Below are 24937 nucleotides of genomic sequence, written 5' to 3'. Positions count from 1 at the left end.
GGAGGGCAGCAATCCAGGAGTCCAGAGTTGGTGTCGACTAGTCCGCACTCTCACAAGACATTGTAAAATTTACTTAGGGAGGGATGCGTTGGCTTTTTAGATCTCATAACCCAGAATTACAGGCAGATTCCAAACTACTCATACTTAGTCATGAAAAAGTGGTATCAGTGCATCCTTAAAGTTTAATGTGTCATTTTAACTAATATTATTAGGGGGCCTTGGAGCCAGGTATCGGGGGCCCAGGATTTGTAGCTACAATCCTGTCTGCAGGTATACTTGTATCACTAATGAATGTTCTATTCTTTGCAAACAACGATATTTAGTGTGGTTGCCCGAACCATTGTCATGCTGGTCACAAATGTTTTTGGTATGGTGAAAACATATAATATTCAACCAAATTCCTTGTTAGTTACTTACAGGTTACCGAAGTTGGTGTTGTTATGACTGTAGTGTTCTGTTTTGTTGTCGTTGTTGTTGGTGGTGGTGTTGTCAACAGCGTTGTTTTTGATGGTGGTGTCGTTCTTGTTGTTGTTGGTGGCAGTGGTGGGGTTGTTGCTGTTGTTTTTATGGTGGTGGTGGTGGTGTTGGCTGTAGTATTTTGTCGTGTTGTAGCAGTAGTTGTCGGGTCTAGAAGGATACATATGCTATTATTGTACTGTGAACGTAATGTATTTAGTGCTTCAAAACATGTTTTTCCCCAAACCTTTATTTGAAATATATTCAGTTGGTGTGTTTCAGCTTTATCAGACTTTTTGGTGTTTTTGCTGAATTATTGTGCTGTTGTGTTGTGGCAGAAGAGAATTTAGAATTGTGTTTGTTTTCCAAGTAATGAAAAGTAACTGTTTAGTTGATATTAATATTGCACAGTGTATTAGTTATGTATCAGGTGATGATGGTGAGCAAACTGACACTGTGGGAGCCACCCCAAGGGACAACTAGGAGGGGAAGGAGGCGCACAACCTACTACATAGACACACTGCAGTGTGACAGAGGAGCTAGCAACACTGGAGAGCTCCGGACCCTGATGCTGGAAAGGAGGGGGTGGAGGGCAGCAATCCAGGAGTCCAGAGTTGGTGTCGACTAGTCCGCACTCTCACATGACATTGTAAAGTTTTACTTAGGGAGGGATACGTTGGCTTTTTAGATCTCATAACCCAGATTTACAGGCAGATTCCAAACTACTCATACTTAGTCATGAAAAAGTGGTATCAGTGCATCCTTAAAGTTTAATGTGTCATTTTAACTAATATTATTAGGGGGCCTTGGAGCCAGGTATCGGGGGCCCAGGATTTGTAGCTGCATTCCTGTCTGCAGGTATACTTGTATCACTAATGAATGTTCTATTCTTTGCAAACAACGATATTCTATCTTGTTTTTAGTTTTTTTACCGTTGTTTTTATTTATTTAACATTATTCCATTGTCATGCTGGTCAGAATTTTTTTTGGTATGGTGAAAACATATAATATTCAACCAAATTCCTTGTTAGTTACTTACAGGTTACCGAAGTTGGTGTTGTTATGACAGTAGTGTTCTGTTTTGTTGTCGTTGTTGTTGGTGGTGGTGTTGTCAACAGCGTTGTTTTAGATGGTGGTGTCGTTCTTGTTGTTGTTGGTGGTAGTGGTGGGGTTGTTGCTGTTGTTTTTATGGTGGTGGTGGTGGTGGTGTTGGCTGTAGTATTTTGTCGTGTTGTAGGAGCAGTTGTCAGGTCTAGAAGGATACATATGCTATTATTTTACTGTGAACGTAATGTATTTAGTGCTTCAAAACATGTTTTTCCCCAAACCTTTATTTGAAAAATATTCAGTTGGTGTGTTTCAGCTTTATCAGACTTTTTGGTGTTTTTGCTGAATTATTGTGCTGTTGTGTTGTGGCAGAAGAAAATTTAGAATTGTGTTTGTTTTCCAAGTAATGAAAAGTAACTGTTTAGTTGATATTAATATTGCACAGTGTATTAGTTATGTATCAGGTGATGATGGCGAGCAAACTGACACTGTGGGAGCCACCCCAAGGGACAACTAGGAGGGGAAGGAGGCGCACAACCTACTACATAGACACACTGCAGTGTGACAGAGGAGCTAGCAACACTGGAGAGCTCCAGACCCTGATGCTGGAAAGGAGGGAGTGGAGGGCAGCAATCCAGGAGTCCAGAGTTGGTGTCGACTAGTCCGCACTCTCACATGACATTGTAAAGTTTTACTTAGGGAGGGATACGTTGGCTTTTTAGATCTCATAACCCAGATTTACAGGCAGATTCCAAACTACTCATACTTAGTCATGAAAAAGTGGTATCAGTGCATCCTTAAAGTTTAATGTGTCATTTTAACTAATATTATTAGGGGGCCTTGGAGCCAGGTATCGGGGGCCCAGGATTTGTAGCTGCATTCCTGTCTGCAGGTATACTTGTATCACTAATGAATGTTCTATTCTTTGCAAACAACGATATTCTATCTTGTTTTTAGTTTTTTGCCGTTGTTTTTATTTATTTAACATTATTCCATTGTCATGCTGGTCACAAATGAGGCGCAGTTTACGGAGCTAGTTCAGGCCAGGCAACTCAAGGGATTGGGCTAACCGATCAGGTGACTAAGTCACATGCACTCTTCTCCTGGTCGGTGAGTTATAAGTAATGCTCTGCCTACCTATCCAGTCTGGTTGCGCTCTTCTGCTGCTCTGACGTGCGACGCTGCTGCTGCTGCTCTGCTGCCGAGATCCTGCCGGATCTGCTGCCCTTGCTTGCTCCCTCTGCTGCTGCCCATGAATAGTCTCATATTGTTCACGTAGGTGGTCATACGGCGTCGGTGTTCTTGGTTGATGGTTGTAATCATAGCTACTCAGCGGCGTGCTACTGGTCCTAATCGTGGTATTACTTTCTTTACTTAAGTAAAAAACTAAATTAAATTATGGCTAAATCTCTTGCTAAACGCTCAGCTCAAAAGCAGTAGCGTTCGTCATTGATCGATATCAGTATGGTCAACTAGAGTGTAGAAATAGAGTAACGACACGCTTGATTCCGCCGCAAAACTGGCTCCTTAGGCTATAGTTCCAAACATTGAGTTAGACGGAGCACTTCCGCATTCCGGGCTATAGTTCCAAACAATGGGACTGCCTCATTGAGTTAGACGGAGCACTTCCGCATTCCATTCTTACAATGGGAGTCGACGCTAGTGTCAGAACTCTCTCTATGGCACTGGGTTGACGGTAATTCACCAACAGTGTTGCTTAAGTTGCTATGCTTTCTTATCGTAAGCAACGATGGGCTCGGGGTTCTGTTATGGTCCCCAGTTTAGCGTGTATTTGTTCAAAGTAGTTCACTTTATCTCAAGATTGGGTTTCTAGACCTGGTTGTTTACTTCTCTCTCAAGAGATGACGTCACCGATCTGTGCGCGCTGATATGGCTGGTAAGTACTGCTTGGTAGAGAGAGGGCATGGCTTCACTTTGTGATTTGCTTTGCTTGTTCTGGCTCTAATGTTCAGATTAATATCTTTATGTACTGGTTAAAACACGGATATGCTCAGTTGGCTGCATCTTGCTTAATTTATAGTTTAATGTATCATGGTTAGTTCAGTGGCTTTAGATGGTACTCTTATTCTGAAGAGATCGTCCACCGGAAGCTAACTTGTGAGTAGCGTTCAAGAAGTAGTTGTTAATGCTGCTAGAATTTATTGAAATCGATTTAGCAGTTATCTATAGGAGGTTCTGTTTTGGCGTAGGGCTGGAACGGATGAACTATTACGTTATGGGATAAAGGGATAAGTTTGGTTCCGTAGTCATGCTGTCTGACTCTATGATTGGTTGACTTTTCTGGTGTAACCTGGGAATTGTAGTCTCTGCTCAAGCCTCCGGCGTCAGATCAGTGGTTATGATACAGGCAGAGAGATTTTATTCACGTGCCGATCGCTGCATAAGCTATATTTATTATTTTATGTAGTCTGCGTGGTAAAATAAATTTCAATCAGGCTGGATGGCATAAGATGTTAAGTAATCTCAGTAAGCCACAGCAACTAAAGCATTATATTGATAAAATTATTATACGTTATGAACTTGCTTGTGACTTGCAATATGAGTTATACGTTATGAACTTGCTTGTGACTTGCAATATGAGTTAAACAGCAATAATATTAAGTATCACAGCGTAGGATTAATAAATGTGCAAGTCTAGTTGGTATTAAATATCATAGGTTACGGGTCCGTTCGGATTCCAATCATCATTTAGCAGTATCTTTATCAGAAGGCTGCGAGTATGTTGTAAGGATGTGCATAGATCATTCTATGCTTAAAGCAGTCTGTAGTTGTGCAGACTGGCATTATATCGCGTTAATTTTAGTTATGGGCGGATAGTAGTGGTAGGGATGATTTATCTCCATGTGCGATGGTGGCTATAGTTTATCTCTCCTGTAGATATGTCTGGCATCTATTTGCAGAGTAGGAAATGGCCAGACGTTGTCAATTCATGTAGCAGTTCAATTGCTCTAATATGTGGTGGAGGTAAAGTAGGCGTTTCATATTACGATGAAATAAACAAATGAACTTGCAGTGCAGATTAGACGTTATTGGTTGCATTCTACCGTTGCTTATGCTCTTGTATTGCTAAATTACACTTGTTAAGGATCAGGATGAGCTAAAGGGATTCTCATTTTGCTGCATACATTTGGATAAGAGATGGTAGAGACGTTGTAGCACAGGCTAACACAGTACGTTTGCTTCTTGTGGAAGCTTTAGATTGTCGTAGCACAGGTTAGCACAGCATGTTTGCTTATGTGGAAGCTTTACATTGTTTGTAGCACAGGCTAGCTCAGCATGTTTGCTTCTATGTGGAAGATTAGAGTGGTGTAGCACAGGCTAGCACAGCATGTTTTGCCTACGTGGAGGCCGAATTGTTAGCACAAGCTATCTCAGCATGCCTTGCTACGTGGATAGCTCTGGATTGTTTGTAGCACAGGCTAGCATAGCATGGTTTGCTTCCCACGTGGAAGCTTGAATTGTCTTAGCACAAGCTATCTCAGCATGCTCGCTACATGGATAGCTCTGGATCGGTTGTAACACAGGCTAGCATAGCATGGTGCTTCCGACGCGGAAGCTTGGATTGTTCGTAGCAAAAGCTAATTCAGCATGTTTGCTTCTCATGTGGAAGCTTGGATTGTTGGTAGCACAAGCTAAACACAACATGTTTTGCTTCCCATGCGTAAAGCTATCAAATTGGTTGTAGCACAAGCTAAACACTGCATGCTTTCTTCCATGTGGGAGGTACATGGTATATAGAAAAGTTGGTTGCCGAGTGATGTTGTCATGAGCATCAAGATTACAGAAGTTAAGTTATTGCAACAGGATAGATAGTGGGGCTTCAGTAGAGTCAAGATATCAGTCATTTGTCCAGGTTGGCTGGTGCGCATCAATTAAATAAATAAAAATATATATATATATATATATTTTGCCGCGACATATCTCGCAGGACGGATAAAAGAGGGACTCCGATCCTGGCTGCTCCTGTTATCAATAGTTACACTATGTTGATGGGCTCTTTGCTTGTCTCAGGCTTATCAAAAGCTGGGTGACTGGAAGTATTTGTCCCCGTATAAGAGGCGCTGCTGTATTCGCCAGAGTGGGATGCTCACGGCATATTTAGCACCACATCAAGGTGTGTTCATCACTGGTGACGAGTGTTGCAGCGCAACCAGCAGCTTGCGGTGTGCGACTGACTGTGTCAGGATTGAGGCCACACTCGTGCATTGACGTGCAGCATGCGTCCCCACTCATCCACAGTGAAGCACGCACGATTCACCGTGGCTATGTGAGTGGCTTCAGGAAGTAAATTACTGTCCCAGCTGTCTATAACGGCGTCATCTCGTCCAGGGTGGCTTATCATGGTAATTGCAAGAATAATTCTGCTTCTGGTTCTAGATTCCAGGTTGAGCTACCTACGCTCTCGGCGGCACTGTGAGCTCTCAAGGCAGCGTGAGAGAGCTGTTCGAGATGTGGGCTTCTCAGTGTTCTCAGCACTATGCTGCATCATCTACTGTGCGGGCCAGCACAAGGCTCTCAAGGCAGCGTGAGAGCACTTGAGATGTGGGCTTCTCAAGGTCTTCTCGGCACCTATGCTGCATCATCTACTGAGCTGCCTAGCCTCGCTGCTAAACTCTGCTAAATCAATTCTGCCAACCCTCTGGCGTCTGGCTCTGTTGGGCCGATCCAGACTTGCAACAGATGGCATTTCGTGCTAAATCTATTAGGCTATGGATGGAGAGGGATATCGGCGTTAGCTAACATTATTCACATGTCTAATAATCTGCGTCAAGCTCTGCAAGCTATAATTTAAGCTTGTATACCAAATTATTTCTGCATCAACTGCTATGATGCTAATTGCTAACATGCTGCCACATGGCGCTTAACCCATTTAGACCATGGCCGATTCAAAAATCGCCTTCTAAATCTGACTAAATTCTGCAAACTTAGTTTAAAATATATATAATATATATATAAAATGCATGTTGCTATACGGTAAATGGCAACATGAACCCAAAATGGGTTAAATTGGTCATAGGATGGCCGGGCTAATCCAGAATTGCAATAACATTGTGTTTGTCTCTCCATCTGTAGGCCTAAACTTGAACTGGTTCACTGCAAAGCTGCGAGAGATCTGCTCAAGCTGCGGGCTTTCTCCATCCTCCGTATTGGTGTAGCTACACCTGCAGCGCTGCTTGCTTCTGCTTCTCTTAAATCTATGGGGCGAGGGTCCTCAGGAGCTTACGTAGATAACGTAGATATTGGTTAATAAGGATGACATTCTGCAGGCTAAAAGCTCATGAGTATGAGCGCTCTCGCTGTTCTATCGCTAATTCAATAAATGCTGCTCGCTTTAATTACAACTCGGGTGGATTGCTGGGGATTTAGTTATTGGTGACTTCATGGCGTTAAAATGTTGGGCTATTTAATATGTTGGGGTTAAAAATGTTGGGCTATTTAATATGTTGGGTTTTAAAAATGTTGGGCTATTTATGACTATAGTCAGGCTAATATATTATATATATATATAGTACTGATTCAGATGTTAAGTAAAGATAGCACGTCTTTACACACATAGTCAGTACACTTTATTTATTATGGATGATAAACAATAGTTATCATTCATCATAGGATGACTCATTATATATATATGTGTATATATATATATAGCAGATTTCTTTGAAAAAGAAATAAATATAGAATGTCCTCTTCGAATCCGAGTTGGTGCGGCACAGCGTGGACGCCATATTAGGATACCGTCTAGGACTCCTGAATTCAGGGAGCAGCGGGTACCTGGATTCATCAGGCTCGCTGAACACATGGATGCATGCTGCATTTGTTTAGTTAAATTTAAAAATGAAATGTGAGGAACACTATCATGTTAGTAAGAAACAAGTCATGGAGCTCCACCATTCTCACAGATGGTTGGTCCGGCGTCAGGCCCTGTGCTCTCAAGCCGTTTTGGGGGTTCTTGCTGTTTTGGGGGTTTAATTCATTCCCTGTAAATGCTAATTGGCATGTAACATTCATTAAAATGTTATCCTTACATGGAATGAATGGATTCAGAGGCCTGACGCCAAACTATGCTTCCTCTTGTTTCTATACCATGCTCAAGCTTGCTAAATATATATTGCTAATAAATATATATTCTAATCCAATCTAAGAGTTGTCTGACTGAAATGAGGCGCAGTTTACGGAGCTAGTTCAGGCCAGGCAACTCAAGGGATTGGGCTAACCGATCAGGTGACTAAGTCACATGCACTCTTCTCCTGGTCGGTGAGTTATAAGTAATGCTCTGCCTACCTATCCAGTCTGGTTGCGCTCTTCTGCTGCTCTGACGTGCGACGCTGCTGCTGCTGCTCTGCTGCCGAGATCCTGCCGGATCTGCTGCCCTTGCTTGCTCCCTCTGCTGCTGCCCATGAAAGTCATCCCACCCGCCTCCCCGGCATCCACCTGTAGGCTCTGTTTCTAGATCCCCTTGGGGGTTTAATTCATTCCCTGTAAATGCTAATTGGCATGTAACATTCATTAAAATGTTATCCTTACATGGAATGAATGGATTCAGAGGCCTGACGCCAAACTATGCTTCCTCTTGTTTCTATACCATGCTCAAGCTTGCTAAATATATATTGCTAATAAATATATATTCTAATCCAATCTAAGAGTTGTCTGACTGAAATGTTTTTGATATGGTGAAAACATATAATATTCAACCAAATTCCTTGTTAGTTACTTACAGGTTACCGAAGTTGGTGTTGTTATGACTGTAGTGTTCTGTTTTGTTGTCGTTGTTGTTGGTGGTGGTGTTGTCAACAGCGCTGTTTTTGATGGTGGTGTCGTTCTTGTTGTTGTTGGTGGCAGTGGTGGGGTTGTTGCTGTTGTTTTTATGGTGGTGGTGGTGGTGTTGGTAGTATTTTGTCGTGCTGTAGCAGTAGTTGTCAGGTCTAGAAGGATACATATGCTATTATTGTACTGTGAACGTAATGTATTTAGTGCTTCAAAACATGTTTTTCCCCAAACCTTTATTTGAAATATATTCAGTTGGTGTGTTTCAGCTTTATCAGACTTTTTGGTGTTTTTGCTGAATTATTGTGCTGTTGTGTTGTGGCAGAAGAGAATTTAGAATTGTGTTTGTTTTCCAAGTAATCAAAAATAATTGTTTAGTTGATATTAATATTGCACAGTGTATTAGTTATGTATCAGGTGATGATGGTGAGCAAACTGACACTGTGGGAGCCACCCCAAGGGACAACTAGGAGGGGAAGGAGGCGCACAACCTACTACATAGACACACTGCAGTGTGACAGAGGAGCTAGCAACACTGGAGAGCTCCGGACCCTGATGCTGGAAAGGAGGGAGTGGAGGGCAGCAATCCAGGAGTCCAGAGTTGGCGTCGACTAGTCCGCACTCTCACATGACATTGTAAAGTTTTACTTAGGGAGGGATACGTTGGCTTTTTAGATCTCATAACCCAGATTTACAGGCAGATTCCAAACTACTCATACTTAGTCATGAAAAAGTGGTATCAGTGCATCCTTAAAGTTTAATGTGTCATTTTAACTAATATTATTAGGGGCTTGGAGCCAGGTATCGGGGGCCCAGGATTTGTAGCTGCATTCCTGTCTGCAGGTATACTTGTATCACTAATGAATGTCCTATTCTTTGCAAACAACGATATTCTACAGTATCTTGTTTTTAGTTTTTTTGCCGTTGTTTTTATTTATTTAACATTATTCCATTGTCATGCTGGTCACAAATGTTTTTGATATGGTGAAAACATATAATATTCAACCAAATTCATTGTTAGTTACTTACAGGTTACCGAAGTTGGTGTCGTTATGACTGTAGTGTTCTGTTTTGTTGTTGTTGTTGTTGGTGGTGGTGTTGTCAACAGCGTTGTTTTTGATGGTGGTGTTGTTCTGGTTGTTGTTGGTGGCGGCAGTGGTGGTGTTGTTGCTGTTGTTTTTATGGTGGTGGTGGTGTTGGCTGTAGTATTTTGTCTTGTTGTAGCAGTAGTTGTCGGGTCTAGAAGGATACATTATGCTATTATTGTACTGTGAACGTAATATATTTAGCCCTTCAAAACATGCTTTCCCCAAACCTTTATTTGAAAAATATTCAGTTAGTGTGTTTCAACTTTATCCGACTTTTTGGTGTTTTTGGAGAATTATTGTGCTGTTGTGTTGTGGCAGAAGAGAATTTAGAATTGTGTTTGTTTTCCAAGTAATGAAAAGTAACTGTTTAGTTGATATTAATATTGCACAGTGTATTAGTTATGTATCAGGTGATGATGGCGAGCAAACTGACACTGTGGGAGCCCCCCCAAGGGACAACTAGGAGGGGAAGGAGGCGCACAACCTACTACATAGACACACTGCAGTGTGACAGAGGAGCTAGCAACACTGGAGAGCTCCGGACCCTGATGCTGGAAAGGAGGGAGTGGAGGGCAGCAATCCAGGAGTCCAGAGTTGGTGTCGACTAGTCCGCACTCTCACATGACATTGTAAAGTTTTACTTAGGGAGGGATACGTTGGCTTTTTAGATCTCATAACCCAGATTTACAGGCAGATTCCAAACTACTCATACTTAGTCATGAAAAAGTGGTATCAGTGCATCCTTAAAGTTTAATGTGTCATTTTAACTAATATTATTAGGGGGCCTTGGAGCCAGGTATCGGGGGCCCCGGATTTGTAGCTGCATTCCTGTCTGCAGGTATACTTGTATCACTAATGAATGTTCTATTCTTTGCAAACAACGATATTCTATCTTGTTTTTAGTTTTTTTGCCGTTGTTTTTATTTATTTAACATTATTCCATTGTCATGCTGGTCACAAATATTTTTGGTATGGTCAAAACATATAATATTCAACCAAATTCATTGTTAGTTACTTACAGGTTACCGAAGTTGGTGTTGTTATGACTGTAGTGTTTTGTTTTGTTGTCGTTGTTGTTGGTGGTGGCGTTGTCAACAGCGCTGTTTTTGATGGTGGTGTCGTTCTTGTTGTTGTTGGTGGCAGTGGTGGGGTTGTTGCTGTTGTTTTTATGGTGGTGGTGGTGGTGTTGGCTGTAGTATTTTGTCGTGCTGTAGCAGTAGTTGTCGGGTCTAGAAGGATAAATATGCTATTATTGTACTGTGAACGTAATGTATTTAGTGCTTCAAAACATGTTTTTCCCCAAACCTTTATTTGAAATATATTCAGTTGGTGTGTTTCAGCTTTATCAGACTTTTTGGTGTTTTTGCTGAATTATTGTGCTGTTGTGTTGTGGCAGAAGAGAATTTAGAATTGTGTTTGTTTTCCAAGTAATGAAAAGTAACTGTTTAGTTGATATTAATATTGCACAGTGTATTAGTTATGTATCAGGTGATGATGGTGAGCAAACTGACACTGTGGGAGCCACCCCAAGGGACAACTAGGAGGGGAAGGAGGCGCACAACCTACTACATAGACACACTGCAGTGTGACAGAGGAGCTAGCAACACTGGAGAGCTCCGGACCCTGATGCTGGAAAGGAGGGAGTGGAGGGCAGCAATCCAGGAGTCCAGAGTTGGTGTCGACTAGTCCGCACTCTCACATGACATTGTAAAGTTTTACTTAGGGAGGGATACGTTGGCTTTTTAGATCTCATAACCCAGATTTACAGGCAGATTCCAAACTACTCATACTTAGTCATGAAAAAGTGGTATCAGTGCATCCTTAAAGTTTAATGTGTCATTTTAACTAATATTATTAGGGGGCCTTGGAGCCAGGTATCGGGGGCCCAGGATTTGTAGCTGCATTCCTGTCTGCAGGTATACTTGTATCACTAATGAATGTTCTATTCTTTGCAAACAACGATATTCTATCTTGTTTTTAGTTTTTTGCCGTTGTTTTTATTTATTTAACATTATTCCATTGTCATGCTGGTCACAAATGTTTTTGATATGGTCAAAAAATATAATATTCAACAAAATTCATTGTTAGTTACTTACAGGTTACCGAAGTTGGTGTCGTTATGACTGTAGTGTTCTGTTTTGTTGTTGTTGTTGTTGGTGGTGGTGTTGTCAACAGCGTTGTTTTTGATGGTGGTGTTGTTCTGGTTGTTGTTGGTGGCGACAGTGGTGGTGTTGTTGCTGTTGTTTTTATGGTGGTGGTGGTGGTGTTGGCTGTAGTATTTTGTCGTGTTGTAGCAGTAGTTGTCGGGTCTAGAAGGATACATATGCTATTATTGTACTGTGAACGTAATGTATTTAGTCCTTCAAAACATGTTTTTCCCCAAACCTTTATTTGAAATATATTCAGTTGGTGTGTTTCAGCTTTATCAGACTTTTTGGTGTTTTTGCAGAATTATTGTGCTGTTGTGTTGTGGCAGAAGAGAATTTAGTATTGTGTTTGTTTTCCAATTCCAAGTAATGAAAAGTAACTGTTTAGTTGATATTAATATTGCACAGTGTATTAGTTATGTATCAGGTGATGATGGCGAGCAAACTGACACTGTGGGAGCCACCCCAAGGGACAACTAGGAGGGGAAGGAGGCGCACAACCTACTACATAGACACACTGCAGTGTGACAGAGGAGCTAGCAACACTGGAGAGCTCCGGACCCTGATGCTGGAAAGGAGGGAGTGGAGGGCAGCAATCCAGGAGTCCAGAGTTGGTGTCGACTAGTCCGCACTCTCACATGACATTGTAAAGTTTTACTTAGGGAGGGATACGTTGGCTTTTTAGATCTCATAACCCAGATTTACAGGCAGATTCCAAACTACTCATACTTAGTCATGAAAAAGTGGTATCAGTGCATCCTTAAAGTTTAATGTGTCATTTTAACTAATATTATTAGGGGGCCTTGGAGCCAGGTATCGGGGGCCCAGGATTTGTAGCTGCATTCCTGTCTGCAGGTATACTTGTATCACTAATGAATGTTCTATTCTTTGCAAACAACGATATTCTATCTTGTTTTTAGTTTTTTTGCCGTTGTTTTTATTTATTTAACATTATTCCATTGTCATGCTGGTCACAAATGTTTTTGATATGGTGAAAACATATAATATTCAACCAAATTCCTTGTTAGTTACTTACAGGTTACCGAAATTGGTGTTGTTATGACTGTAGTGTTCTGTTTTGTTGTCGTTGTTGTTGGTGGTGGCGTTGTCAACAGCGCTGTTTTTGATGGTGGTGTCGTTCTTGTTGTTGTTGGTGGCAGTGGTGGGGTTGTTGCTGTTGTTTTTATGGTGGTGGTGGTGGTGTTGGCTGTAGTATTTTGTCGTGCTGTAGCAGTAGTTGTCGGGTCTAGAAGGATAAATATGCTATTATTGTACTGTGAACGTAATGTATTTAGTGCTTCAATACATGTTTTTCCCCAAACCTTTATTTGAAATATATTCAGTTGGTGTGTTTCAGCTTTATCAGACTTTTTGGTGTTTTTGCTGAATTATTGTGCTGTTGTGTTGTGGCAGAAGAGAATTTAGAATTGTGTTTGTTTTCCAAGTAATGAAAAGTAACTGTTTAGTTGATATTAATATTGCACAGTGTATTAGTTATGTATCAGGTGATGATGGCGAGCAAACTGACACTGTGGTAGCCACCCCAAGGGACAACTAGGAGGGGAAGGAGGCGCACAACCTACTACATAGACACACTGCAGTGTGACAGAGGAGCTAGCAACACTGGAGTGCTCCGGACCCTGATGCTGGAAAGGAGGGAGTGGAGGGCAGCAATCCAGGAGTCCAGAGTTGGTGTCGACTAGTCCGCACTCTCACATGACATTGTAAAATTTACTTAGGGAGGGATGCGTTGGCTTTTTAGATCTCATAACCCAGAATTACAGGCAGATTCCAAACTACTCATACTTAGTCATGAAAAAGTGGTATCAGTGCATCCTTAAAGTTTAATGTGTCATTTTAACTAATATTATTAGGGGGCCTTGGAGCCAGGTATCGGGGGCCCAGGATTTGTAGCTACATTCCTGTCTGCAGGTATACTTGTATCACTAATGAATGTTCTATTCTTTGCAAACAACGATATTCTATCTTGTTTTTAGTTTTTTTGCCGTTGTTTTTATTTATTTAACATTATTCCATTGTCATGCTGGTCACAAATGTTTTTGATATGGTGAAAACATATAATATTCAACCAAATTCCTTGTTAGTTACTTACAGGTTACCGAAGTTGGTGTTGTTATGACTGTAGTGTTCTGTTTTGTTGTCATTGTTGTTGGTGGTGGCGTTGTCAACAGCGCTGTTTTTGATGGTGGTGTCGTTCTTGTTGTTGTTGGTGGCAGTGGTGGGGTTGTTGCTGTTGTTTTTATGGTGGTGGTGGTGGTGTTGGCTGTAGTATTTTGTCGTGCTGTAGCAGTAGTTGTCGGGTCTAGAAGGATAAATATGCTATTATTGTACTGTGAACGTAATGTATTTAGTGCTTCAAAACATGTTTTTCCCCAAACCTTTATTTGAAAAATATTCAGTTAGTGTGTTTCAACTTTATCCGACTTTTTGGTGTTTTTGGAGAATTATTGTGCTGTTGTGTTGTGGCAGAAGAGAATTTAGAATTGTGTTTGTTTTCCAAGTAATGAAAAGTAAATGTTTAGTTGATATTAATATTGCACAGTGTATTAGTTATGTATCAGGTGATGATGGCGAGCAAACTGACACTGTGGGAGCCACCCCAAGGGACAACTAGGAGGGGAAGGAGGCGCACAACCTACTACATAGACACACTGCAGTGTGACAGAGGAGCTAGCAACACTGGAGAGCTCCGGACCCTGATGCTGGAAAGGAGGGAGTGGAGGGCAGCAATCCAGGAGTCCAGAGTTGGTGTCGACTAGTCCGCACTCTCACATGACATTGTAAAGTTTTACTTAGGGAGGGATACGTTGGCTTTTTAGATCTCATAACCCAGATTTACAGGCAGATTCCAAACTACTCATACTTAGTCATGAAAAAGTGGTATCAGTGCATCCTTAAAGTTTAATGTGTCATTTTAACTAATATTATTAGGGGGCCTTGGAGCCAGGTATCGGGGGCCCAGGATTTGTAGCTGCATTCCTGTCTGCAGGTACACTTGTATCACTAATGAATGTTCTATTCTTTGCAAACAACGATATTCTATCTTGTTTTTAGTTTTTTTGCCGTTGTTTTTATTTATTTAACATTATTCCATTGTCATGCTGGTCACAAATGTTTTTGATATGGTGAAAACATATAATATTCAACCAAATTCCTTGTTAGTTACTTACAGGTTACCGAAATTGGTGTTGTTATGACTGTAGTGTTCTGTTTTGTTGTCGTTGTTGTTGGTGGTGGCGTTGTCAACAGCGCTGTTTTTGATGGTGGTGTCGTTCTTGTTGTTGTTGGTGGCAGTGGTGGGGTTGTTGCTGTTGTTTTTATGGTGGTGGTGGTGGTGTTGGCTGTAGTATTTTGTCGTGCTGTAGCAGTAGTTGTCGGGTCTAGAAGGATAAATATGCTATTATTGTACTGTGAACGTAATGTATTTAGTGCTTCAATACATGTTTTTCCCCAAACCTTTATTTGAAATATATTCAGTTGGTGTGTTTCAGCTTTATCAGACTTTTTGGTGTTTTTGCTGAATTATTGTGCTGTTGTGTTGTGGCAGAAGAGAATTTAGAATTGTGTTTGTTTTCCAAGTAATGAAAAGTAACTGTTTAGTTGATATTAATATTGCACAGTGTATTAGTTATGTATCAGGTGATGATGGCGAGCAAACTGACACTGTGGTAGCCACCCCAAGGGACAACTAGGAGGGGAAGGAGGCGCACAACCTACTACATAGACACACTGCAGTGTGACAGAGGAGCTAGCAACACTGGAGAGCTCCGGACCCTGATGCTGGAAAGGAGGGAGTGGAGGGCAGCAATCCAGGAGTCCAGAGTTGGTGTCGACTAGTCCGCACTCTCACATGACATTGTAAAATTTACTTAGGGAGGGATGCGTTGGCTTTTTAGATCTCATAACCCAGAATTACAGGCAGATTCCAAACTACTCATACTTAGTCATGAAAAAGTGGTATCAGTGCATCCTTAAAGTTTAATGTGTCATTTTAACTAATATTATTAGGGGGCCTTGGAGCCAGGTATCGGGGGCCCAGGATTTGTAGCTACATTCCTGTCTGCAGGTATACTTGTATCACTAATGAATGTTCTATTCTTTGCAAACAACGATATTCTATCTTGTTTTTAGTTTTTTTGCCGTTGTTTTTATTTATTTAACATTATTCCATTGTCATGCTGGTCACAAATGTTTTTGATATGGTGAAAACATATAATATTCAACCAAATTCCTTGTTAGTTACTTACAGGTTACCGAAGTTGGTGTTGTTATGACTGTAGTGTTCTGTTTTGTTGTCATTGTTGTTGGTGGTGGCGTTGTCAACAGCGCTGTTTTTGATGGTGGTGTCGTTCTTGTTGTTGTTGGTGGCAGTGGTGGGGTTGTTGCTGTTGTTTTTATGGTGGTGGTGGTGGTGTTGGCTGTAGTATTTTGTCGTGCTGTAGCAGTAGTTGTCGGGTCTAGAAGGATAAATATGCTATTATTGTACTGTGAACGTAATGTATTTAGTGCTTCAAAACATGTTTTTCCCCAAACCTTTATTTGAAAAATATTCAGTTAGTGTGTTTCAACTTTATCCGACTTTTTGGTGTTTTTGGAGAATTATTGTGCTGTTGTGTTGTGGCAGAAGAGAATTTAGAATTGTGTTTGTTTTCCAAGTAATGAAAAGTAAATGTTTAGTTGATATTAATATTGCACAGTGTATTAGTTATGTATCAGGTGATGATGGCGAGCAAACTGACACTGTGGGAGCCACCCCAAGGGACAACTAGGAGGGGAAGGAGGCGCACAACCTACTACATAGACACACTGCAGTGTGACAGAGGAGCTAGCAACACTGGAGAGCTCCGGACCCTGATGCTGGAAAGGAGGGAGTGGAGGGCAGCAATCCAGGAGTCCAGAGTTGGTGTCGACTAGTCCGCACTCTCACATGACATTGTAAAATTTACTTAGGGAGGGATGCGTTGGCTTTTTAGATCTCATAACCCAGAATTACAGGCAGATTCCAAACTACTCATACTTAGTCATGAAAAAGTGGTATCAGTGCATCCTTAAAGTTTAATGTGTCATTTTAACTAATATTATTAGGGGGCCTTGGAGCCAGGTATCGGGGGCCCAGGATTTGTAGCTACATTCCTGTCTGCAGGTATACTTGTATCACTAATGAATGTTCTATTCTTTGCAAACAACGATATTCTATCTTGTTTTTAGTTTTTTTGCCGTTGTTTTTATTTATTTAACATTATTCCATTGTCATGCTGGTCACAAATGTTTTTGATATGGTGAAAACATATAATATTCAACCAAATTCCTTGTTAGTTACTTACAGGTTACCGAAGTTGGTGTTGTTATGACTGTAGTGTTCTGTTTTGTTGTCATTGTTGTTGGTGGTGGCGTTGTCAACAGCGCTGTTTTTGATGGTGGTGTCGTTCTTGTTGTTGTTGGTGGCAGTGGTGGGGTTGTTGCTGTTGTTTTTATGGTGGTGGTGGTGGTGTTGGCTGTAATATTTTGTCGTGCTGTAGCAGTAGTTGTCGGGTCTAGAAGGATAAATATGCTATTATTGTACTGTGAACGTAATGTATTTAGTGCTTCAAAACATGTTTTTCCCCAAACCTTTATTTGAAATATATTCAGTTGGTGTGTTTCAGCTTTATCAGACTTTTTGGTGTTTTTGCAGAATTATTGTGCTGTTGTGTTGTGGCAGAAGAGAATTTAGAATTGTGTTTGTTTTCCAAGTAATGAAAAGTAACTGTTTAGTTGATATTAATATTGCACAGTGTATTAGTTATGTATCAGGTGATGATGGCGAGCAAACTGACACTGTGGGAGCCACCCCAAGGGACAACTAGGAGGGGAAGGAGGCGCACAACCTACTACATAGACACACTGCAGTGTGACAGAGGAGCTAGCAACACTGGAGAGCTCCGGACCCTGATGCTGGAAAGGAGGGGGTGGAGGGCAGCAATCCAGGAGTCCAGAGTTGGTGTCGACTAGTCCGCACTCTCACATGACATTGTAAAGTTTTACTTAGGGAGGGATACGTTGGCTTTTTAGATCTCATAACCCAGATTTACAGGCAGATTCCAAACTACTCATACTTAGTCATGAAAAAGTGGTATCAGTGCATCCTTAAAGTTTAATGTGTCATTTTAACTAATATTATTAGGGGGCCTTGGAGCCAGGTATCGGGGGCCCAGGATTTGTAGCTGCATTCCTGTCTGCAGGTATACTTGTATCACTAATGAATGTTCTATTCTTTGCAAACAACGATATTCTATCTTGTTTTTAGTTTTTTTGCCGTTGTTTTTATTTATTTAACATTATTCCATTGTCATGCTGGTCACAAATGTTTTTGGTATGGTCAAAACATATAATATTCAACCAAATTCATTGTTAGTTACTTACAGGTTACCGAAGTTGGTGTCGTTATGACTGTAGTGTTCTGTTTTGTTGTTGTTGTTGTTGGTGGTGGTGTTGTCAACAGCGTTGTTTTTGATGGTGGTGTTGTTCTGGTTGTTGTTGGTGGCGGCAGTGGTGGTGTTGTTGCTGTTGTTTTTATGGTGGTGGTGGTGTTGGCTGTAGTATTTTGTCTTGTTGTAGCAGTAGTTGTCGGGTCTAGAAGGATACATTATGCTATTATTGTACTGTGAACGTAATATATTTAGTCCTTCAAAACATGCTTTCCCCAAACCTTTATTTGAAAAATATTCAGTTAGTGTGTTTCAACTTTATCCGACTTTTTGGTGTTTTTGGAGAATTATTGTGCTGTGTGTTGTGGCAGAAGAGAATTTAGAATTGTGTTTGTTTTCCAAGTAATGAAAAGTAACTGTTCAGTTGATATTAATATTGCACAGTGTATTAGTTATGTATCAGGTGATGATGGCGAGCAAACTGACACTGTGGGAGCCCCCCCAAGGGACAACTAGGAGGGGAAGGAGGCGCACAACCTACTACATAGACACACTGCAGTGTGACAGAGGAGCTAGCAACACTGGAGAGCTCCGGACCCTGATGCTGGAAAGGAGGGAGTGGAGGGCAGCAATCCAGGAGTCCAGAGTTGGTGTCGACTAGTCCGCACTCTCACATGACATTGTAAAGTTTTACTTAGGGAGGGATACGTTGGCTTTTTAGATCTCATAACCCAGATTTACAGGCAGATTCCAAACTACTCATACTTAGTCATGAAAAAGTGGTATCAGTGCATCCTTAAAGTTTAATGTGTCATTTTAACTAATATTATTAGGGGGCCTTGGAGCCAGGTATCGGGGGCCCAGGATTTGTAGCTGCATTCCTGTCTGCAGGTATACTTGTATCACTAATGAATGTTCTATTCTTTGCAAACGACGATATTCTATCTTGTTTTTAGTTTTTTTGCCGTTGTTTTTATTTATTTAACATTATTCCATTGTCATGCTGGTCACAAATGTTTTTGATATGGTCAAAACATATAATATTCAACCAAATTCATTGTTAGTGACTTACAGGTTACCGAAGTTGGTGTCGTTATGACTGTAGTGTTCTGTTTTGTTGTTGTTGTTGTTGGTGGTGGTGTTGTCAACAGCGTTGTTTTTGATGGTGGTGTTGTTCTGGTTGTTGTTGGTGGCGGCAGTGGTGGTGTTGTTGCTGTTGTTTTTATGGTGGTGGTGGTGTTGGCTGTAGTATTTTGTCTTGTTGTAGCAGTAGTTGTCAGGTCTAGAAGGATACATTATGCTATTATTGTACTGTGAACGTAATATATTTAGTCCTTCAAAACATGCTTTCCCCAAACCTTTATTTGAAAAATATTCAGTTAGTGTGTTTCAACTTTATCCGACTTTTTGGTGTTTTTGGAGAATTATTGTGCTGTTGTGTTGTGGCAGAAGAGAATTTAGAATTGTGTTTGTTTTCCAAGTAATGAAAAGTAACTGTTTAGTTGATATTAATATTGCACAGTGTATTAGTTATGTATCAGGTGATGATGGCGAGCAAACTGACACTGTGGTAGCCACCCCAAGGGACAACTAGGAGGGGAAGGAGGCGCACAACCTACTACATAGACACACTGCAGTGTGACAGAGGAGCTAGCAACACTGGAGAGCTCCGGACCCTGATGCTGGAAAGGAGGGAGTGGAGGGCAGCAATCCAGGAGTCCAGAGTTGGTGTCGACTAGTCCGCACTCTCACATGACATTGTAAAATTTACTTAGGGAGGGATGCGTTGGCTTTTTAGATCTCATAACCCAGAATTACAGGCAGATTCCAAACTACTCATACTTAGTCATGAAAAAGTGGTATCAGTGCATCCTTAAAGTTTAATGTGTAATTTTAACTAATATTATTAGGGGGCCTTGGAGCCAGGTATCGGGGGCCCAGGATTTGTAGCTACATTCCTGTCTGCAGGTATACTTGTATCACTAATGAATGTTCTATTCTTTGCAAACAACGATATTCTATCTTGTTTTTAGTTTTTTTGCCGTTGTTTTTATTTATTTAACATTATTCCATTGTCATGCTGGTCACAAATGTTTTTGATATGGTGAAAACATATAATATTCAACCAAATTCCTTGTTAGTTACTTACAGGTTACCGAAGTTGGTGTTGTTATGACTGTAGTGTTCTGTTTTGTTGTCATTGTTGTTGGTGGTGGCGTTGTCAACAGCGCTGTTTTTGATGGTGGTGTCGTTCTTGTTGTTGTTGGTGGCAGTGGTGGGGTTGTTGCTGTTGTTTTTATGGTGGTGGTGGTGGTGTTGGCTGTAGTATTTTGTCGTGCTGTAGCAGTAGTTGTCGGGTCTAGAAGGATAAATATGCTATTATTGTACTGTGAACGTAATGTATTTAGTGCTTCAAAACATGTTTTTCCCCAAACCTTTATTTGAAATATATTCAGTTGGTGTGTTTCAGCTTTATCAGACTTTTTGGTGTTTTTGCAGAATTATTGTGCTGTTGTGTTGTGGCAGAAGAGAATTTAGAATTGTGTTTGTTTTCCAAGTAATGAAAAGTAACTGTTTAGTTGATATTAATATTGCACAGTGTATTAGTTATGTATCAGGTGATGATGGCGAGCAAACTGACACTGTGGGAGCCCCCCCAAGGGACAACTAGGAGGGGAAGGAGGCGCACAACCTACTACATAGACACACTGCAGTGTGACAGAGGAGCTAGCAACACTGGAGAGCTCCGGACCCTGATGCTGGAAAGGAGGGGGTGGAGGGCAGCAATCCAGGAGTCCAGAGTTGGTGTCGACTAGTCCGCACTCTCACATGACATTGTAAAGTTTTACTTAGGGAGGGATACGTTGGCTTTTTAGATCTCATAACCCAGATTTACAGGCAGATTCCAAACTACTCATACTTAGTCATGAAAAAGTGGTATCAGTGCATCCTTAAAGTTTAATGTGTCATTTTAACTAATATTATTAGGGGGCCTTGGAGCCAGGTATCGGGGGCCCAGGATTTGTAGCTGCATTCCTGTCTGCAGGTATACTTGTATCACTAATGAATGTTCTATTCTTTGCAAACAACGATATTCTATCTTGTTTTTAGTTTTTTTGCCGTTGTTTTTATTTATTTAACATTATTCCATTGTCATGCTGGTCACAAATGTTTTTGATATGGTCAAAACATATAATATTCAACCAAATTCATTGTTAGTTACTTACAGGTTACCGAAGTTGGTGTCGTTATGACTGTAGTGTTCTGTTTTGTTGTTGTTGTTGTTGGTGGTGGTGTTGTCAACAGCGTTGTTTTTGATGGTGGTGTTGTTCTGGTTGTTGTTGGTGGCGACAGTGGTGGTGTTGTTGCTGTTGTTTTTATGGTAGTGGTGGTGTTGGCTGTAGTATTTTGTCTTGTTGTAGCAGTAGTTGTCGGGTCTAGAAGGATACATATGCTATTATTGTACTGTGAACGTAATATATTTAGTCCTTCAAAACATGCTTTCCCCAAACCTTTATTTGAAAAATATTCAGTTAGTGTGTTTCAACTTTATCCGACTTTTTGGTGTTTTTGGAGAATTATTGTGCTGTTGTGTTGTGGCAGAAGAGAATTTAGAATTGTGTTTGTTTTCCAGAAATGTAACTGTTCAGTTGATATTAATATTGCACAGTGTATTAGTTATGTATCAGGTGATGATGGCGAGCAAACTGACACTGTGGGAGCCACCCCAAGGGACAATTAGTAGGGGAAGGAGGCGCACTACCTACTACGTAGACACACTGCAGTGTGACAGAGGAGCTAGCAACACTGGAGAGCTCCGGACCCTGATGCTGGAAAGGAGGGAGTGGAGGGCAGCAATCCAGGAGTCCAGAGTTGGTGTCGACTAGTCCGCACTCTCACTTGACATTGTAAAATTTACTTAGGGAGGGATGCGTCGGCTTTTTAGATCTCATAACCCAGAATTACAGGCAGATTCCAAACTACTCATACTTAGTCATGAAAAAGTGGTATCAGTGCATCCTTAAAGTTTAATGTGTCATTTTAACTAATATTATTAGGGGGCCTTGGAGCCAGGTATCGGGGGCCCAGGATTTGTAGCTGCATTCCTGTCTGCAGGTATACTTGTATCACTAATGAATGTTCTATTCTTTGCAAACAACGATATTCTATCTTGTTTTTAGTTTTTTTGCCGCAGTGGTGGGATTGTTGCTGTTGTTTTTATGGTGGTGGTGGTGGTGTTGGCTGTAGTATTTTGTCGTGTTGTAGCAGTAGTTGTCGGGTCTAGAAGGATACATATGCTATTATTGTACTGTGAACGTGATGTATTTAGTGCTTCAAAACATGTTTTTCCCCGAACCTTTATTTGAAAAATATTCAGTTGGTGTGTTTCAGCTTTATCAGACTTTTTGCAGAATTATTGTGCTGTTGTGTTGTGGCAGAAGAGAATTTAGAGAATTGTGTTTGTTTTCCAAGCAATGAAAAGTAACTGTTTAGTTGATATTAATATTGCACAGTGTATTAGTTATGTATCAGGTGATGATGGCGAGCAAACTGACACTGTGGGAGCCACCCCAAGGGACAACTAGGAGGGGAAGGAGGCGCACAACCTACTACATAGACACACTGCAGTGTGACAGAGGAGCTAGCAACACTGGAGAGCTCCGGACCCTGATGCTGGAAAGGAGGGAGTGGAGGGCAGCAATCCAGGAGTCCAGAGTTGGTGTCGACTAGTCCGCACTCTCACATGACATTGTAAAGTTTTACTTAGGGAGGGATGCGTTGGCTTTTTAGATCTCATAACCCAGATTTACAGGCAGATTCCAAACTACTCATACTTAGTCATGAAAAAGTGGTATCAATGCATCCTTAAAGTTTAATGTGTCATTTTAACTAATATTATTAGGGGGCCTTGGAGCCAGGTATCGGGGGCCCAGGATTTGTAGCTGCATTCCTGACTGCAGGTATACTTGTATCACTAATGAATGTTCTATTCTTTGCAAACAACGATATTCTATCTTGTTTTTAGTTTTTTTTGCCGTTGTTTTTATTTATTTAACATTATTCCATTGTAATGCTGGTCACAAATGTTTTTGGTATGGTGAAAACATATAATATTCAACCAAATTCCTTGTTAGTTACTTACAGGTTACCGGAGTTGGTGTTGTTATGACTGTAGTGTTCTGTTTTGTTGTCGTTGTTGTTGGTGTTGGCGTTGTCAACAGCGTTGTTTTTGATGGTGGTGTCGTTCTTGTTGTTGTTGGTGGTAGTGGTGGGGTTGTTGCTGTTGTTTTTATGGTGGCAGTGGTGGTGTTGGCTGTAGTATTTTGTCGTGCTGTAGCAGTAGTTGTCGGGTCTAGAAGGATAAATATGCTATTATTGTACTGTGAACGTAATGTATTTAGTGCTTCAAAACATGTTTTTCCCCAAACCTTTATTTGAAAAATATTCAGTTGGTGTGTTTCAGCTTCATCAGACTTTTTGGTGTTTTTGCAGAATTATTGTGCTGTTGTGTTGTGGCAGAAGAGAATTTAGAATTGTGTTTGTTTTCCAAGTAATGAAAAGTAACTGTTTAGTTGATATTAATATTGCACAGTGTATGTATCAGGTGATGATGGCGAGCAAACTGACACTGTGGGAGCCACCCCAAGGGACAACTAGGAGGGGAAGGAGGCGCACAACCTACTACATAGACACACTGCAGTGTGACAGAGGAGCTAGCAACACTGGAGAGCTCCGGACCCTGATGCTGGAAAGGAGGGGGTGGAGGGCAGCAATCCAGGAGTCCAGAGTTGGTGTGGACTAGTCCGCACTCTCACATGACATTGTAAAGTTTTACTTAGGGAGGGATGCGTCGGCTTTTTAGATCTCATAACCCAGAATTACTGGCAGATTCCAAACTACTCATACTTAGTCATGAAAAAGTGGTATCAGTGCATCCCTAAGGTGTAATGTGTCATTTTAACTAATATTATTAGGGGGCCTTGGAGCCAGGTATCGGAGGCCCAGGATTTGTAGCCGCATTCCTGTCTGCAGGTATACTTGTATCACTAATAAATGTTCTATTCTTTTCAAGCAACGATATTCTATCTTGTTTTTAGTTTTTTTTGCTGTTGTTTTTATTTTGTGGAGTGTCTCTGTGGGCCCGCTCTGACCAGCGTCCCATGAGAGGTAAGAGGTGTGCTCTAGCTGAGGTGCAGCACTGCAGACCAAGGTTGGCCCTAGGCAGAGTGATTGAGGGGCGGTACCTACCTGCCTACCTCCTCAATCAGCTCGAAATGATGACTGCTGTGTCTGATTACCAAGTAAGGACACCTGGGTTCTGATCAGCCTGGGCCATAAAAGGCTGAGGCTCACCTCAGCTCAGTAAGGCTCACTCTTCTCTGCATTGGACGCTGTCGGGCGGTAAGGCATACACTTCACTATTTTCCCAACATTTGAGTTGAAGTTAGCTCATTACTAATGGACTGTTCTTTCTGTTTTTAGGCAACCTATGCGGGACACTACTAACGGATGAATGTTGTGATGAAAATACCCCGAATGGGAAGATGATTTATGTTTGGCCGCATCTATTCCCCCACCCCACCTTTGTTAATTACCCTGAATAAACCTGTTTTCTTGTGAAACCCAGCTCTCTCAGCGTCTTGGTGTTGGTCAGCTCCCACAAAGTGGTGGAGAATACGGGTACAGCTGATCAACGCCAAGCAACATGGAGCATTCCCAGGCCATGATTGCTCTACTAAAGACACATGCCGACCTGCAAGTGGCAGTGAAAGAGCTCTGTAAAAAGTTTGAGAAGGACGCCACACTAACCTGCCCACCAAGTGAGGTGCTGACAAAGCTGACGCCAGATGACGATGTGGAGGCATACATTGAAGTTTTTGAGCGCACGGCAACCAGGGAACACTGGCCCGCAGCAGACTGGGCGAACATACTGGCTCCATTTCTAAGTGGGGAAGCTCAGAGAGCCTGTAGAGACTTAACGGCG

At 41.4% G+C, this 24937-nt stretch overlaps 2 protein-coding genes across 2 annotated transcripts in view; both read right to left on the bottom strand.

The window, feature by feature from the left end:
• The window catches only part of LOC308103827 (uncharacterized protein), a gene marked incomplete at its 5' end in the record, with an annotated part of 236042 nt that overhangs the window by 20720 nt on the left and 190385 nt on the right, over positions 1–24937 (bottom strand). The gene's annotated exons all lie outside the window — the stretch shown is intronic.
• LOC308103829 (uncharacterized protein) lies at positions 591–24338 on the bottom strand (the record flags this gene model as incomplete). Its single annotated transcript, XM_080454006.1, has 11 exons — positions 591–627; positions 1496–1708; positions 8241–8447; positions 10397–10606; positions 11474–11686; positions 17948–18157; positions 19025–19234; positions 20102–20311; positions 21180–21389; positions 23096–23305; positions 24307–24338. The coding sequence occupies 10 exons, from the start codon at positions 24336–24338 to the stop codon at positions 1582–1584; spliced, it is 1839 nt and encodes a 612-aa protein (XP_080310132.1). The 3' UTR covers positions 591–627; positions 1496–1581.

This window comes from Gymnoscopelus braueri (assembly GCF_963280865.1).
Source record: "Gymnoscopelus braueri genome assembly, chromosome: 16".
Lineage (NCBI taxonomy): Eukaryota > Metazoa > Chordata > Actinopteri > Myctophiformes > Myctophidae > Gymnoscopelus > Gymnoscopelus braueri.
Note: the sequence above shows the minus strand (reverse complement) of the source record. Positions and strands in the feature narration are given on the sequence as shown.